Genomic DNA, 15624 nt, shown 5'->3' with positions numbered 1-15624 from the left:
GATGTTTTAATTTTTGCTCTGCCCATCCTAGTTACCACAGACCAATAAAAATTATTGTTTCATGTAAAGAACATTTGTGCTTACAATGCAATAAAATGTTTGGTGACTGGCTGCTAATATGTAAATAGCTCAAGATGTAAAATCTTATTTGTCCCATTTTACCCTAGATAAAGAAAAGCAAATTCTGGCAGTGAGAATAATAAATAATCCTTATTATTCATAGCCTATATAACACAGCCATATTTGGTGTGACATTTATTGGGGTTGCAGCTCATATGTAAGAGTTAAATTATGGAATAAAATGGATTTGTGTCTCTGATAAGGCTTTACCGCAATACCAGGTTATTCTATATTGTCACCTTTAGTCCCTCGTGCATGATTCAAAATAAGTGAGGCATACGCTTTATGTTGCATTATATTATCCAAAGAGTAATGACATTTTATTATCTTAATAGCTTGCATATTGGAGATATTACTGAATTCATCATTGACCTAATGTGTGCCTCAATCTTGATCAGAGAACTGTAGTGCAGATTTCACAGCTGACATGGAGTTGAAGAAAATATTAGGAGCTTGCTTCCGTCTCATCAGAAGAGAAGAAAATATACTGCTGATCTGCTTTAATTAAAATGACAGCGAGAAAGAGGACAGCTAATCTGTCTAAAAGGTGTAGGTTTAACCAAATGTACAAGTATATATGTAGCTTGGAGATGGGTACAGAGTCAGGACAAGTAGTCTTTTATAAAACAAAAGATTGGCAAAGTACAGGTGCAGGGCATCATAAAGCAAGATTTGCATATACTGTAGTGTGGAACAGTAGATTTACACCCAACAAGTATCTGGGGCTGGTGAGACAAGTTTAGGATTGGGTCTGGATTAAATGGAGAGCCTAAAAGTCTTTTGAGACCAACAAGAAAAGCAGCTGAATATGGTCTTTGTAAAATCAACAGCTGGGTAGGCCTAAATGTGTGCAGTGACATGTGGGTGAATAAAAATGTACTTTGACCTGTACATTGTCAATACTTTGCTAAGGATTAGGCTTTATTCCACATCATAAATAACAATGCCCGCATCAGTGCTTTTTTTGCAATGGCAAATTTACTGTGCTCAATTAGGCTTCTTCTGCAAACTACTCAAATTAAATTAAAAACTCTGCAACTGTGTTGGATACAAGGTGCTGGATTTACCACTCTGTAATTTGGTTGAACGATTTTGTTCCTGAAATATGTTATGGGACACAGATTTGATTTCATTTACTAATCCACTGGCTCCCCCACCACAGTAGGTGGCGATGCATCATTTAGTGACGACAAATAAAGACAACGAAGAAGAAGCTGGGCAAAATTAGATCTGCGCGTGCGCTAAAATCTATAATCTTGAGGTAAAATGGCGACGGGTGCCATTTCCACGGAGTCGAAGAAAATATCCGAATTAAGAGTTGTTGATCTTAAATCCGAGCTCAAACGAAGGAATTTGGACACTTCTGGTGTAAAGAGCGTTCTTGTTGCAAGACTGAGACAGGTAACTTAAAAGGAAGCAAATACTTGCAAGGAGGGGTGACCGAGCTGGGAAATGCGTTGCCGAGTTGCTAATGCTAACGTCAGCTAGCGTTGTGACGGTTGTGTTTGCTGCTAGGTTATCTGTTAAATATCTGTGTGGTGTTTACTGTGGTCAGTTTAACTGTCGAAATACCCGCTGGTTGTATTTAGCTTTAATTAACTATACCCTGGGTCAACTGCTTACCCTGTACTCATAACGCTAACGTTACACCTGTTGGAAAAAGTGAAGTGTTAGCTACTCGAGCTAGTGTGATAAGCGAGAGAACATGATTCTGTAACGTTAAATGAACGGGAGCAAAACAGACATGGAAGGCCTCTGTAGGCTCCCTATGCCCCGAAACAACAGGGATGCTATGTCAAGTTAGTTCACAACTAAGATCAGATCTGTGTTTTGAAATTAGATTGGTTATATTTTGGGGTTAAAAATAGTTATAACATTATATTGGATCTTAAATATCAAATTTCATTTTATTGACTCTAAATCGATTAGTTCAGTTTTTCAACAATTTAAGGTTACATACATGATTGACTAAAACTAGACATCTGTAGTAGGACCACAAGATTATGGCCAATATGTTCATTTAATTTTGGGAAGACAAGAGTTAAAATGTATAATAATAATTCCACATCTAAGAATGATTGTATATGTAATAGCGATTTATATAGAGAATATTAGATTTTACACCATGCCTGTCTTTTTGATTTGAACCCACCTGAAACCTCAAAGTATTCCACGTTCCCGTTATGATATATAATCATGTTTTGCTGCGGCTGCCTCATGAGAAGACAGAAACAACACAGTTTTGAGTCAGAAATAATAAAAAATATTTCTGCTAATGTACTCTGGGTAGAGTAAAAAGAAGGCAAAGTAAGAGCCTTCATCTATAGTCTGTAAACCAGGACTATGCAGCCTTAATCACTGACAGTCTGGACCTGAATACTGTCCCACGAAGCATAAAACAACACACTCGGTCATCACTTCTCAAAAGTGATGTGATGAAACAACAAACAAGGCAAACATGGCCTAGGTTCACACTAATTGGATTTATTTTTTAATCTTTTATCATAACTAAGACACAGGTTATTCTGTTTTAACAGGTGCATGCGTTTTCATTTAACTAGACAACTGGTGATGGATGAAACTGGAACAACAAGGATATACTATGTGTTTGGTGAAAATATTTTAAACTGTTTTTATTAAATCTTTTTTAAGGCTCTTCAGGATGAAGATGGTGATGCAGAAAACATTCAAGTCCCACTTTCAGCTGACTCATCAGCTCGGAAAAGTGGGAAAGCCAAAGGTAATTTTGCTTTTGATTTAATCAGTGAGACGGGCAGGCAAAGTGAGTTCGTATGTTCTGTTCTATTTTTAGTTTTCATGTAGGTTTTTAATTTTTTCTATATTTCACCTTTCAGGGAAGAAAGTGGATTCAGATGCGGACACCACTGGGGAAGAGGATGTGTTTTCCAAGGTGACTGTGGCATACATTTCTGTTGCATAAATGTTGTTCATGAGTTAGTCCCTTTTTTTTTATCTTTGGCCCCCACAGTGATCATTAAAATGACATCTAATGTCATTTTGTCTAATGTCCTTTTTAGTGTTCTTGTGCATAAACTCTTAGCGCTAATTGTTTTGAACCAGAGTGTGAACCTGATCACCATAATGAAAACCTTTTTAAATGGTTTGTATTAAAGCCAAAATTGAATTTATTTAAAAGTTTGGAAGTCATCGTCTGAAAAATGCAAAAAGGATGTATGAACAAAGCAGTAAGATACTTGTTACACTTACCATGCTTGAAAATATTGTTTACGAAGTTGTTACAGGTTAGTTCAGCCCTTTCTCAGTCCCATTTAAGAACTGAATTCAAACCCACAAACTTTATTCACACTGGCTCAAACTTCTTAATTGCGATTGTGTAAAACTATTGTGAAAACTCATAGCCAGTGTATTTGTCTTCTTTTAGTTTTAAGCAACATCTTGTAGTTGTCTGATAGAAATTAGAACCTCTAAAAGCACTATCTCTTGTGAGATTTGATTGATGCTTCATGGATTCATATTATAGAAGCGTTTACTTAATAGGAAAAAAACTTAAATACGACAGTTATTTGTTATTTCTGTACAATTATAACAACTTTTTGTTGCTGCACCTATTGTTTTGAAATATTTGGCAGCTCATCTCACTGTTTTCTTTTTTAGGAAACTGAAGAGTATGAGTCAGAAAAAGGTATGTATGCTGGCGCACTAATGACCAATGCTAAAGCAAGGTTGTTTCTTCTTTACAGTTTAAATGTATGATGACAAGAAACTCCTGTTAGAATGCAAAACCACATCTAGTGGTGTTTCATGCTTCTGCACTATCTAGGTCACAATGTGCTAAAAAGAGCACCAAGGATGTGTTTAATGAAGACATTTCTGAAGACCTACTCGAGCTTTTTGTAATTGGTACACATGAATCATTGGATGTGGGTTGCCTTGACTCAGTCACCACATTTTCGTGGATTACTCAAAATATTTTACAGAGAAGTTCTCTTTGCGTCTGGATTTCTGTTGCTCTGGCATTCAACTTCCTACATTCCCCAGGGAAACAGAGTGAAGGCTCACAAACAAGCTGATATTTTATTATGTCCAGTGAATCGGATGAAGCAACAACTTGTAGCACTTGAGGATCGTTGCACTTACCTGTTGACATTTTGATCGACAACATTGGTGGACAGACAAGTGACCTGTGCAGGTCTGAATACTTTGCTGCCTTTGCCACATGAATAACACACCTTATTACAGGTTTTGTCAAGTGAGACAGCCTGTGGATGAGGATGAGATTTGGGTAGCTCAAGGAATGCTAGATCCCTCCAAACATTTAACAAAGATGCAGAGACCTCAATTCAGGAGGCAAGTGAATGATCAAGAGACTTCATACATTCTTTGCAGACGACATCCATCGAAACTGGCACATAATCCTTCCGGCCGATTGCAGCCCCAGCATGATGCGTGCACTGAAGAGATCTGACATACAGCATGGCCTGAGACTGGAAGGGCAGACTGTTGCCACCAAAAGGACACGCTTTTTGTACACGGATGTGTACAGTTGACTGGACACATTACAGCTGGTTGGACTCGCTGATGAAAAATAATTTTTCAGAGTGCTCTGAAATCTGCTGATAAGACATTGATGATATTGACTATTGAAGAAATATTGAGGGAATTGAAGATTTCCTATAATTAAGATGACGTTCCATGGACTGATCAGTTGGGGATGCATTTTGCATAATGGAAAAAGACTGACAGATGAACTGATGAGTTGTTCCTCCTCGTTTGAACTTTGCTACAAGATTCCCACCTGGAGATCTGCCACACTACAGGAAGCATCTGGGATTGCACGTTCAGTGTGAATCATGACTCAAATACTTTACATGTGTCAAGAAATGAAGAGCACTGAATCATCCCCCGTTTTCAGTGAAGAGTGTGTGTTTTGTGTCTTCCTGTGGTGTCTACGCCCTCGATGACCATTAACACTAAATGTGCTTTCTATTCTACTTTTTAGGTCAAGTAACATGCGACATGTCAATGTTAAAAGTTGTGTTTTGCCATGTTTATCCTTGTTAAATCCCTCAGATGTAACTGATACAGATGATGGTACTCGTGAAAATTCTAAGCCTGCACCCTGTGAGGACAGCCTCGCTGAGCCTGAGGCTGACGCCCTGGCTGAGGCTGAGCCAGAGTCAGAAGCTGTGGCGGCAGAGGCTGATTCAGAGCCTGAGCCAGAGGTGGATGCGGAGGCTGACCCTGAGGTGGATGCTGAGCCAGAGGTCGATGCAGACGCTGAGCCAGAGGTCGATGCAGACGCTGAGCCAGAGGTGGATGAGGACGCCGACCCAGAGATGGGTGGGGAGGCTGAGCCAGAGGGGGAGGCCGATCTGGCTGAGATGGAGGCTGAAGCCATGAATTCCCCCAAAGAAGCTGAGGACGATCACCTGTCGGTCTCAATCCAAAATGAAGACGCCATCACCCTAGATGTTGATGGTGATGATCTCTTGGAAACAGGTAAACATGTGAAACTTCCAGATCCAGAGGCCGAGAAGGGCACTGATGAGCCAGAGGCCTCTGCTGAGACGGGCCCAGATGATGACATGAAAGCGGAAGAGACCGAGGGCCACAAAGATGGTAAGAAAGATGATGGATCCAGGGGTGAGCCCACGAAGAAAGACGGCAGAGAGGCCCAGAAAAAAGCTGAAACAGGAGACAAAGACAAGGATTCTGGGAAGAAAGGCCCCTCCACTACTGGGGCATCAGGTCAAGCAAAGAGGTTTGTCTTTCTATGTCAGTTCTTTGATACTACTACCAAGTCCAGCTCACTAAGAACGCAACATTGTGGGTAGCCTCAAGATTTTTTTTTGCCATAAGGGAAATGTTCACTGATGTACCTAATCCTGCCATTTACTACTTTGATTTATTTTTTTTGAAGTTGGTTTAATTGTGACATTAACCAGGAGCTGAGAAAACATCTCTTATTTTGTTACTTTGATCTTTCCGGCAGTTTTAAAGCCATTTCCAGTTTCTGCACAAGGCATTCTAAAAGAGCATTAGTCCCCGTGATGGCAGTGGTTATTTTTTTTTTCCTTTTTGGTCAAATGATTCGCTGTGAAGTTGAACAAACCTCTGAAGATTTCATTGGTCCAGGGAATAAATTGGCTGACAACCTGACCCATCTCACCACTGGAAAAGCAATGAAGCCTTTGAGACATTGGTTCAGATCCACGCCTTGCCCACAGGATTTTTTTTTTTGTCCTGAGAAGTACAAAATGTGGTGTTTTATTCCACTAGATGAATGCGTATCACTTTACACTGGGTTTTATTTACCTTCACTCATTTCCCCTGTTTGTTGTTGCAACGTTTGCTTTGTAGCTCTTCAAGAGACAGAGATGGAAAAGCTACAAAAGATGAAAAGGGTAAGAATTATGTTAAATGCTCTTAGAAATTTGAAACCTAGGGATGCAGTATTTTCATACCCAATGACTGCCGACATCTTTATCAGGAGTCGTCAGCAGTAGCAGCAACAGCAGCTCTTCTCGTAACATATGGGTGAGCGGCCTGTCTTCGAACACAAAAGCAGCTGATCTGAAGAACCTGTTTGGCAAATATGGGAAGGTAAAAAACAAGTGCAGTTTATCTATTTTTAGAGATAGTTGTTGTTTATTTTGAATATTTCTGAAACTATCGCCATAACGTTGTTTAGTGTCGTAGAAAAATGTTGACAGAAATTTGTTGCCAACAGGTTCTAAGCGCCAAGGTGGTTACAAATGCTCGCAGTCCTGGTTCAAAGTGTTATGGCTTGGTGACAATGTCCTCCAGTACAGAGGTGACACGGTGCGTCTCCCATATCGACTGTACAGAGCTTCATGGACAGCAGATATATGTTGAAAGGGTAAGTTGGGAAGCAGATGTAGAGTCAAAATGGTTCTGGAAACCTTGATTGTTCTAATGCTGCCCTCTGTATTCATGGAAAAATTGTGAGCCTGTGTCATTCATATTTCACTGCTGCTGATTTTTAGGCCAAAAATGATCCCTTCAAAAAGGAGAGCTCAAAGAAGGAAGCAGAGGACAAAGCGAGTTCCAGCAAATCAAGTGACAAACGCACTTCCACCGGGATAAAACAGACTAACAAGTGGGTGACAGAAGAAGTTGAAAAGTTAATCCTCTGATTGAAAGCACATTTAATATTTTGTTCTCTTTGCATGTAGAGCACAGCCATCTTACAAAAAAGAGGACAAGAAGTCGGATAAACTGTCTGAAAAGGACAAAGATTTATCCAAGAAGCAGGAGGCCAGAAGCGGAAATTCAGAATCAGTTTCATCCAACTCGGGGCAAGATTCTGCAAAGAAAGATGACAGAAAGCATGGGAGTACGTTTTTATTCGTCTTTATGTCTTATTTAGATAATCTTATTGAGTTAATCAATAAGCATACATCTGTTCTCTCTGATTATTCCTATTGTCCTTTTTTTTTCTAGGGGCAAAGAGCCCAGGCAAAATGGCGGGGATACATCATCCCAAAGGAGATTCGAATTTTGGCAAAATGAGACCTTTCAGAAGGGGAAGGTATTTTGACAAAGTAAGACCTTTATTTCTATTTGATTAAGTTTAATCATAGATTTAAAGCTTATTTAAAGTTTGTCATCTGAGGATATATAATAAGATTCCTTTTGGTATTTTTTTTTTCCTCCCCCCAGCCCTTTGTCAACATGAATGTTCAAAGGCGGCCAAAATGGTTGATTCCTCCCGAAGAGGTATAAAGTTCTTGATGTTATGGACATACAGTTTTATATTTGCTTTTAACATGCATTATCTTTTGAGCTCGTTTTTAAACTTAAATTGTATTTTCCCCTTCAGTTAGAGATGATGAGAGACAGGCCGCGACCGTTTGCCAACAAGGGGGAAGTCAAAGACATCCTGCCTTTTGAGAAGATGAAGGAGCAGAGGATGCGTGAACGGGTGGCTCGTGTGGAGCGTGTCCGTAGAGCTGTGGAGTTGCGCAGGTAGGGTTGAATAATGCACAGTTCATACATTCGTACACATTTATTGAATTTCAAATTAATTACGGTTATTGTTGATTATTGTGTATTTATAGTCATAAAGTTCTAATACAAGTGATATTTTTTGTTTTAAGACGGCGTGAAATTGCTGAACAAGAACGTCGTGAACGTGAGCGTGTCCGCCTGTTACGGGAGCGTGAAGAACGGGAGAACCTGCTCCGGGAACGACAGAGACTTGAGATGGAAAGACAAAAACTGGAAAGGGAGCGTTTGGAGAGAGAGAGGCTTGAGAGAGAAAGAGCCCGTATAGAGCAGGTACAGTGAGCTTAAACAAATTCACCTTCCCGCAGTCACATCTTCAGACTTCTGGGAAAGCTGCTTACCTCAGGAATGAATGAATGATTATGTCAAACAGTTTCTGTCCAGGGGATAAACAGTTGTGTACATTAGCAGGAATTAGTTGGCATGTAATTTACCACTTATTTTTAAAAACTCCAAAATTTTCAAAAGTTGTTAAAGCTACTCAACACCTGGCTTTTCTTACTGTTTGTAATTGTATAAAATTATTTACATCTCTCCAGTATTAATTTTAATCTGCATTTTAATATTGCCTCTCTCAGGAACGACGTAAAGAGGCAGAACGCCTGGCACGTGAACGTGAGGAGCTGCGTAGACAGCAGGAGCAGCTCCGTTATGAGCAGGAGAAGAGAAACAACCTCAAGAGGGGCCGTGAAGTGGAACACGGGTAGATACACTATTTTAATTTTTGTCCATTAAGAGGTTCACCAACTTAGAAAGCATAGCATTTTATCTATTTGACAAATGTTGCCTGTGTAAAACAATAGTCATGGTTTCCATTCATTGCAGTCATATGGTTTTGTTTTGCTGCTTATAGTGGCTCTAAGAGAAGTTTGACATGGTGTAATTTAAATCATTTTATAACCATTTTTAAACAAACATAATGTTGTGTTTAAATAGAAAATGTTGCCACAGTATTGAATAAATCTTTAGCTATCCAAGCTCATTACTCACGAGGTATGGTTGTATTCAATGTTTCAGCCGGAGAGACGATTCCTACTGGAATGGCAACAAGAAGATGCAGTCTGAGTCTGATGTCCGTATGAACCAAGGCTCAAACTACAACCGGCAGCAGAACCGCTTTTCAAACTTCTCTCCCCGAGAGAGGGGCCGTTTTCCAGAGGCTGCTGCCGAGCAGCCCAACACCTATGACAGGTACAAGTGTTGAACTATAAGAGTTGAAGTAGTTCACTGTGGTAACATTATTAGTTGCAAGAAGCCTTTTTCACAGAAGGCATTTTGACATGTTTAAATAGGAAGACCAAATTTTGAAATAATGATGTCTGAATTTCATTCAGATGCTTCAGATTAGGCATCCTGATATTGCTCATGTTGAGTTGTGAATCTGTGCTATTGCTTGTGTTCTCCGTCAGTCCAGAGTACTTTAGGCTCTTTGTTCCTTCCCTAACAGATTCTGTTTTGTGCTGCTTTTTGCTAATTGAACTTTGTGTGATGTCACTAATCTCATTTTGGTCTTTGTTTTGTTGCAAGACGTAACCGGTTTGATGGTGAGCCCGAGCCAAAGAAGAGTCGCCCTGCTCCTCACCGAGAGAGCTCCGGCTTTGAGCGCTACCCCAAGAGCTTCGAAACAGTCCGCAGACCTGAGCCACCTCCTCCACCGCGCACCGAGCTCCGGGACACCGACCGCAGGGACAGAGATGAGAGGCGTCCCGTGCCCATGCATGACCGCCCTATGGGAGCCAGAGCCACAATGCCCGGCATGTCGCACAACCGCTCACCCAGGGATGGAGGGCATGGATGGAAGAACGATGGAGGCATGAACACCAATAAGGGAGATATGCGGTAAAAATGCAGTTTTTGAACTCAAAGCATCATCAGTTAACTGTTCTCCCCTCACAGTCAGTGAAAGATAATTTGTTTTTCTTTTTTAAATTTCTTGCTGGGTTGAGCAGAGGACCTATGCGCATGCGTGCAGAGCGATCAGGCAGAGATGGTCCAGGCCCATCTATGAGGGGAGGCGCCTCGGCCAGCCGTGGAAGGAGCAGCTTTAATGAGCGAGATGGGAGACCCATGGTGATGAGTGACCAGGTCAGCTTACCTTCTGACTGAAGGTCTTTTCACACCAAATGCAATTTATTTGTGCTAATAAATAGATTGTATAATAGATAAATAGATTATCTTAATGAGCCTATCCATACCAAATCCAAAACTTTTTTGATTTAGTTTAATCGTCAGTGAATATTTCCTATTTTAGTTTCCTTTATTGTTTGTTTTTTTTCTTTGGTCCCTGGTGTGAAAATACAACAACAACAAAACGTCTCAAGATTATCTTAAATCTTGAAATTAAATTAGGAAGCCAGCTCAAAATGTGCAATTGATTGTTTGATGTTAAGTTGATTTACGGAAATGCAGTTATCCTCAACTTTGATCTTTGTCATTTTTGTTTTGATAAAAGACAAATCCTGTCTCTCAAATGTGAGGAGCTGCTGCTTTTCTGTTTTTATCTAATTAACATAACTTGTAATAAAAATAATCCTCAGATCCCTACTCAGCTGTAGAAATTTAAAGTATTACTGTGCCAGTTTTACTAATGAAATGTTAGTCGAATCTTATGAACTATAAGCTGCAAGATCCTAGTTTTTCACTTGTAACTTTAGTCATGTTTTAGTACGACTGGTGTTTAAACAGTTTCAGTAAAAATGTGTAGCAAACACACACATTTAACAATTCATAGAAGACTGGCTCCTAACTTAACATCTCTTCTTTCTCTGCAGCCCTTCAGCTCTGGCCGCCAGGTTGTGGTGGAACGTCACAGCAGGGATCAGGGGATGAGGAAGGAGTGGCATGGTGGATCAAGCTCCCAGGCTGGGGGCTACCCTGACAATCGCAGAATGGGAGACAGCCGGGGCAGCATGATGGCTCCGTCCAGGTATACCAAACATACCAACAAATGTTGACTCAATAGAACAGCAGAGAAAATGAATCATGCTAAACTTTGTCTTTGTCTCTCTGTGTGCAGTCACTCTTCATCTGGAATGAACCGAATTGTACAGATCACCAACAACTCCATGTCCAGCGGTGGAAACGTGGGAGGATTCAAACCCTTCAAAGGAACGCCGCGGCAGTTCTAACTGCAACCAAATTCTGCCACAAAAAGGCACCTGAAAATTTGAAGACTTTTGTGAACTCTTTATTATTAGAAAATCAGCTGTTTCAGGTGGCACATTTGTAGCCATGAGGTTGACGACACTATTTTATTTTGTATAGACAAGTGTTTACCTCGGTGTGGGGTTTTCCCTGACAGTTCTGCTGTTACTGTTAAACAACCCCGTGCACACGTTTTACTTGTATTTAGGAAGATACTGTACAGCCCTAGGTCTTTGTAACAAGTTTTTAAGTGATGTTATGAGCTTCTGAGTGTCGTATGTACATTTTCAATAGCCTAGTGTCACACTCAGTTCTCCTGTGTAATGGGTCTTATTTTAGTGTACTATAGAGCTCATGGGTGTCACAGATGATTAACTCATTTGGATGTTTCTCTGAGAGGAAACACGTAACAGGAATTTTTTTTTTTTTTTTTGAGAAGTCATGCTCGTGTGGACGTCCTGTTTTGTAAAGAGTAGTTGGATTTGCTAAAACGATGTCAAATTGTAAACTAGCCTGCATTGTAGCAAAGTACCTCTCACAGGCCACACATACAGGCCTGTGTGTCTAAAATAAAAACTGACTTTCAAATCTGTTGCTGCAGAGCATTCAGTGGTGTCGCTGATAGGACGCATCGTTTTTATATTTGGTCATTGTTATTCTAAAAACACTGCAAATTCAATTACACGTGGCAGTGAAGTAATGGCTCTGACAGTGTGGTTTTCTCAGTCAGTCCACAGCCTGTAGTCTGAATTTGTAATGGATATGGTTTTGTACATCACATGATATTGGGACATGCTGTGTAAGTCATTAAGCCTGTGATAGAAGCAGGAAGTACTTTGATGACAGCTCATAAAAGAATCTGAAAAATGCAGTGACAGCATGAGATCTGCACATTGAGTAAAACTACAAAAGGTTAATACTTTAGTGAAGCAAACATGTCAGATTCGACTAAACAATCACCTTTAACCTTCATATTGCTTTTTCAGACATTTGAGTTTTATTTACTCATTAATATAACAACCGATAAGTTGTGTTTTTGTCCTTTATCGTTGGACCTGCACATGTCGGAAGTGGTCAACAAAGCTTGATTAAACTACACAAAACTCGAGCAGAATGACTCATGCTGTTGTAGCCTTATTGTCTCCCCTCACAATGAAAGTTTACTGATGTGATTTATTGACCCCACCCCAATTGTTGACACTTAAGTTTATGCTTAAAGGGTGACGTATTTTTTCAACATGGACCCTATTTTCACATGTTTTTGTGTCTAAGTGACTGATGGGAACAACCATTTTTTTTAAATTGACCCAGTATTTAGGAAGAGGACAGCAAGCAGGGAAACAGGCTGCAGTTTAAGTTAATGGGCAATTGTGCACTGTCAATTTACGTCCACTAAAAGTGCTTGTTTTGTCACTGACAGGCTCAGATTACTTTTCTTAGTGTCTGACAGCATTTTACAAAGGATCTCCACAGAGATAGAGCTTTTTGTTGTAGAATAAGATCCTTTTTATTTAACCAAAAACAGCCCCAAAATTGCTATCGTCAAACCCACCAGACTCCATTTAAAAAAGCAGTAATTTTATAAACGTAAATCACTTCTCCTTCCAAGTCAACAGAAGCGAAATAATGCTGACATAAAAACATGCTCGTCTGTCTTTCCACTGTTTTAACATTCACCAACTCTGCTTAAGTTGAAATAAAACTCTTGATCCACCCAGTTAGATGTGAAAATATGCTGACTATACATGCTAAAATTACTGTTTATCTAAATGGAGTCTGGTGTGTTCAGCGACTGATTTGGAGGCTGCTTGTGGTTAAACAAAAATGATGTTACTCTTTAACAAAACGGTATATTTCTGTGGGGATCCTAACCATAGTGTTGTCAGACACTCAGGGCGCTTTCACACCTGCCCTGTTTGGTTCTGTTCAATCGAACTCAAGTTCTTTTGCCCACTAAGTGCGGCTCATTTGGGCAGGTGTGAACACAGCAATCACACTCGGGTTTGCACTAAAACAACCAGACCGAGACCTTTCTGAAGAGGTGGTCTCAGTTCGGTTACAAATCAACTCTGGTGCGGTTCGTTTGTGGTGAGAACGTGTTCCGACTTCGATCCCAACCAACTGCAGTCACGACACATTGTTTGGGTTAAACATGAGCATGTTACAGTCCTGGAGGATTATTAATGTGCGCCTCCTCCTGTACTGCCTTAATATGCACATTCAGCACATCCAATGCATCAAAACATCGTTTTCTAGTTGGAGCCGCACTTCGTTTTCAAACTGTATGGTTTGACTCAAATGAACAATGACGGCAATATAGTACACGATGAGCAGTGCTAAAATCAACCTGCGTAGTTTGACATTAGAAAGTGTCGCATTTATCTTGCAAGTGTACTCCTCTTCGTTTTGTTTACTTTCTGAATTTTTCCCACATGGAAATTCTGACCAACGAAGAGCGGCTTTCTCGTGCAAGGCATCTGATCTGGTCCGCTTGTAAATGCTGCCGTGAGAACAGGAACAAACTCTAGGCAATTATGCAACTGTGTAACAAAATTAGTTCTGATTCAGACCAAAGAAACAACTCTAGGTCTGAAAGCATCCTGAGAATAACAATGTGAGCCTGTCAGTGACAAAACCAAGCACTTTAAATGGACAGAAATTGACAGTGGCCAGTTGCCTGAAGGGATTACATTGCAGCTGGGTTCTCTTTCAATACTAGACCCGTTTCAAAAATCACTGTTTTCATTAGTCTCTTTGACACTAAACATGGGAAATAGGATCCACATTGGAAAATACAGAATTTACCCTTTAATCCCATGCTCTTGTGAGACTCATATCAGGTTGTCATCAAAGTGATGAGGGCTTATTACAAATGACAGCAAGGCAACTATTGATCTTAGTCTTTTATTATCCTGGTACTTCTAATCAGGTTGAATGTCCCTCGTCTATAAGGCATTTTGTTATATATATATCACCATATACATTGTGTGACTGTGATGTGAAAGGCTACATACATTATTTGGTCATTTATGTAAATAGATGAACATTGAAATCAACACAAATGAGTAACCTCCCATATTCACAAACACCTTCCTTTTACTTGTATGCTTTTATGTGAAATATAAACACAATGGGCCGTACAGTGGAAGTAATGGTAGTTGGGGTAGTTGAAAATTTTACTCTGGCTTACTTCTCAATCCGCGCTATACATGCACCACAAAGTAAAATTCTGGAAGTTTGATATTGCATTAAAGAAAATGTCTCCCTTTAGATTGTTCAGCACTCTGGATGTGTGTCTCGTACGACAAGAATGAACATTTCCCTCTGCTACATAGATGACGACACTCGAACAGCCTTTTACGCTTTTTTTTTTTTGTTTGTCAAAGTTTGAGAATATTTGTGAAAAGTTGTGTGGGTCAATGAAGGACTGTGGACTGGAAAAATAATGACCTGAATTAGGGGTGCACCTACACCATTGTTTTTTGCTGATTGTGTCGAGTACCAGTGTCGTCTATGTATTATCTCCCATACTTTGTATAAAAACTGCTCCTGTTAGACCTTTAAAATGACATCCAGCTATGTGTCGTTGTAATTCACATCTTCCTCATCATCTATGAGCGGTGTGCTGGTACTCAGGCCTTTGTACTGGTAGCCTTTTGTCTGGTATAGGTGTACCGCTAACCTGAATATATCAAATTGCAGCAAGTGGTACTATTTGTTGACAAATGTACTCTTTCGTTTTAAGCCAAAAACAAACAAAAAAAATGAACAGCCCTTTCATACTTATTAATATTATTCAGCTGGTTTAATACACCGCTACCATGTTGAGATAATTCTTTTGGCCAGTTTTTTTAAAAGGTACCCAAAGGACAATAGCACTCTTGCACAATTTTATGTTCTGTATAAAATGAGGTATGTTTCTCTTCTGTTAGTGCATATCAATGTAACAGTGCAAAACCAATTACAACGACTATTTGTTCAACGACCACCTTGTCAAAACACCAATGTTACAGCATTTACCCCACCGTCACTTTTACAAGGCATACAATAAAAACCACTTGGAGACATTAAACACACAATATCCTTCAGATCAGTTTGTCTTAGGGAACTATAGGGTCAAACGAACACATTACAACAAAAATATCAATTTCTGGTAGTGATGACTAGGGGACAGGGAGCTAATGCACAGTAGTAAATCTGAAATGAAAATAAAAATGTGTGGCATGTGTCACTCTACGCTCTTATCACTCATCACTCAGCATCAAATTTTCCATATCGATTGAAACGGCCCGTAGTGAAGTTACATTTTCTTAAACTTCCTCTGGAATGTTTAATCAGCATGTTCACTTG

General features: G+C 39.8%; 1 protein-coding gene across 1 annotated transcript; it reads left to right on the top strand.

Moving 5' to 3' along the window:
- The first annotated feature begins 1369 nt into the window (after positions 1-1369).
- On the top strand, positions 1370-11862 carry sltm (SAFB-like, transcription modulator). The gene is made up of 20 exons (XM_049594259.1): positions 1370-1521; positions 2773-2860; positions 2976-3031; positions 3757-3784; positions 5173-5863; positions 6463-6506; positions 6593-6705; positions 6833-6982; positions 7110-7222; positions 7299-7459; positions 7567-7667; positions 7786-7842; positions 7946-8091; positions 8223-8403; positions 8709-8833; positions 9148-9321; positions 9658-9969; positions 10080-10215; positions 10902-11056; positions 11147-11862. The coding sequence occupies exons 1-20, from the start codon at positions 1387-1389 to the stop codon at positions 11256-11258; spliced, it is 3078 nt and encodes a 1025-aa protein (XP_049450216.1). The 5' UTR covers positions 1370-1386; the 3' UTR covers positions 11259-11862.
- The last annotated feature ends 3762 nt before the right edge of the window (positions 11863-15624 follow it).

This window comes from Epinephelus fuscoguttatus, linkage group LG2, assembly GCF_011397635.1.
Source record: "Epinephelus fuscoguttatus linkage group LG2, E.fuscoguttatus.final_Chr_v1".
Classification (NCBI taxonomy): Eukaryota; Metazoa; Chordata; class Actinopteri; order Perciformes; family Serranidae; genus Epinephelus; species Epinephelus fuscoguttatus.
This window is presented reverse-complemented; position numbering and strand designations above follow the sequence as displayed.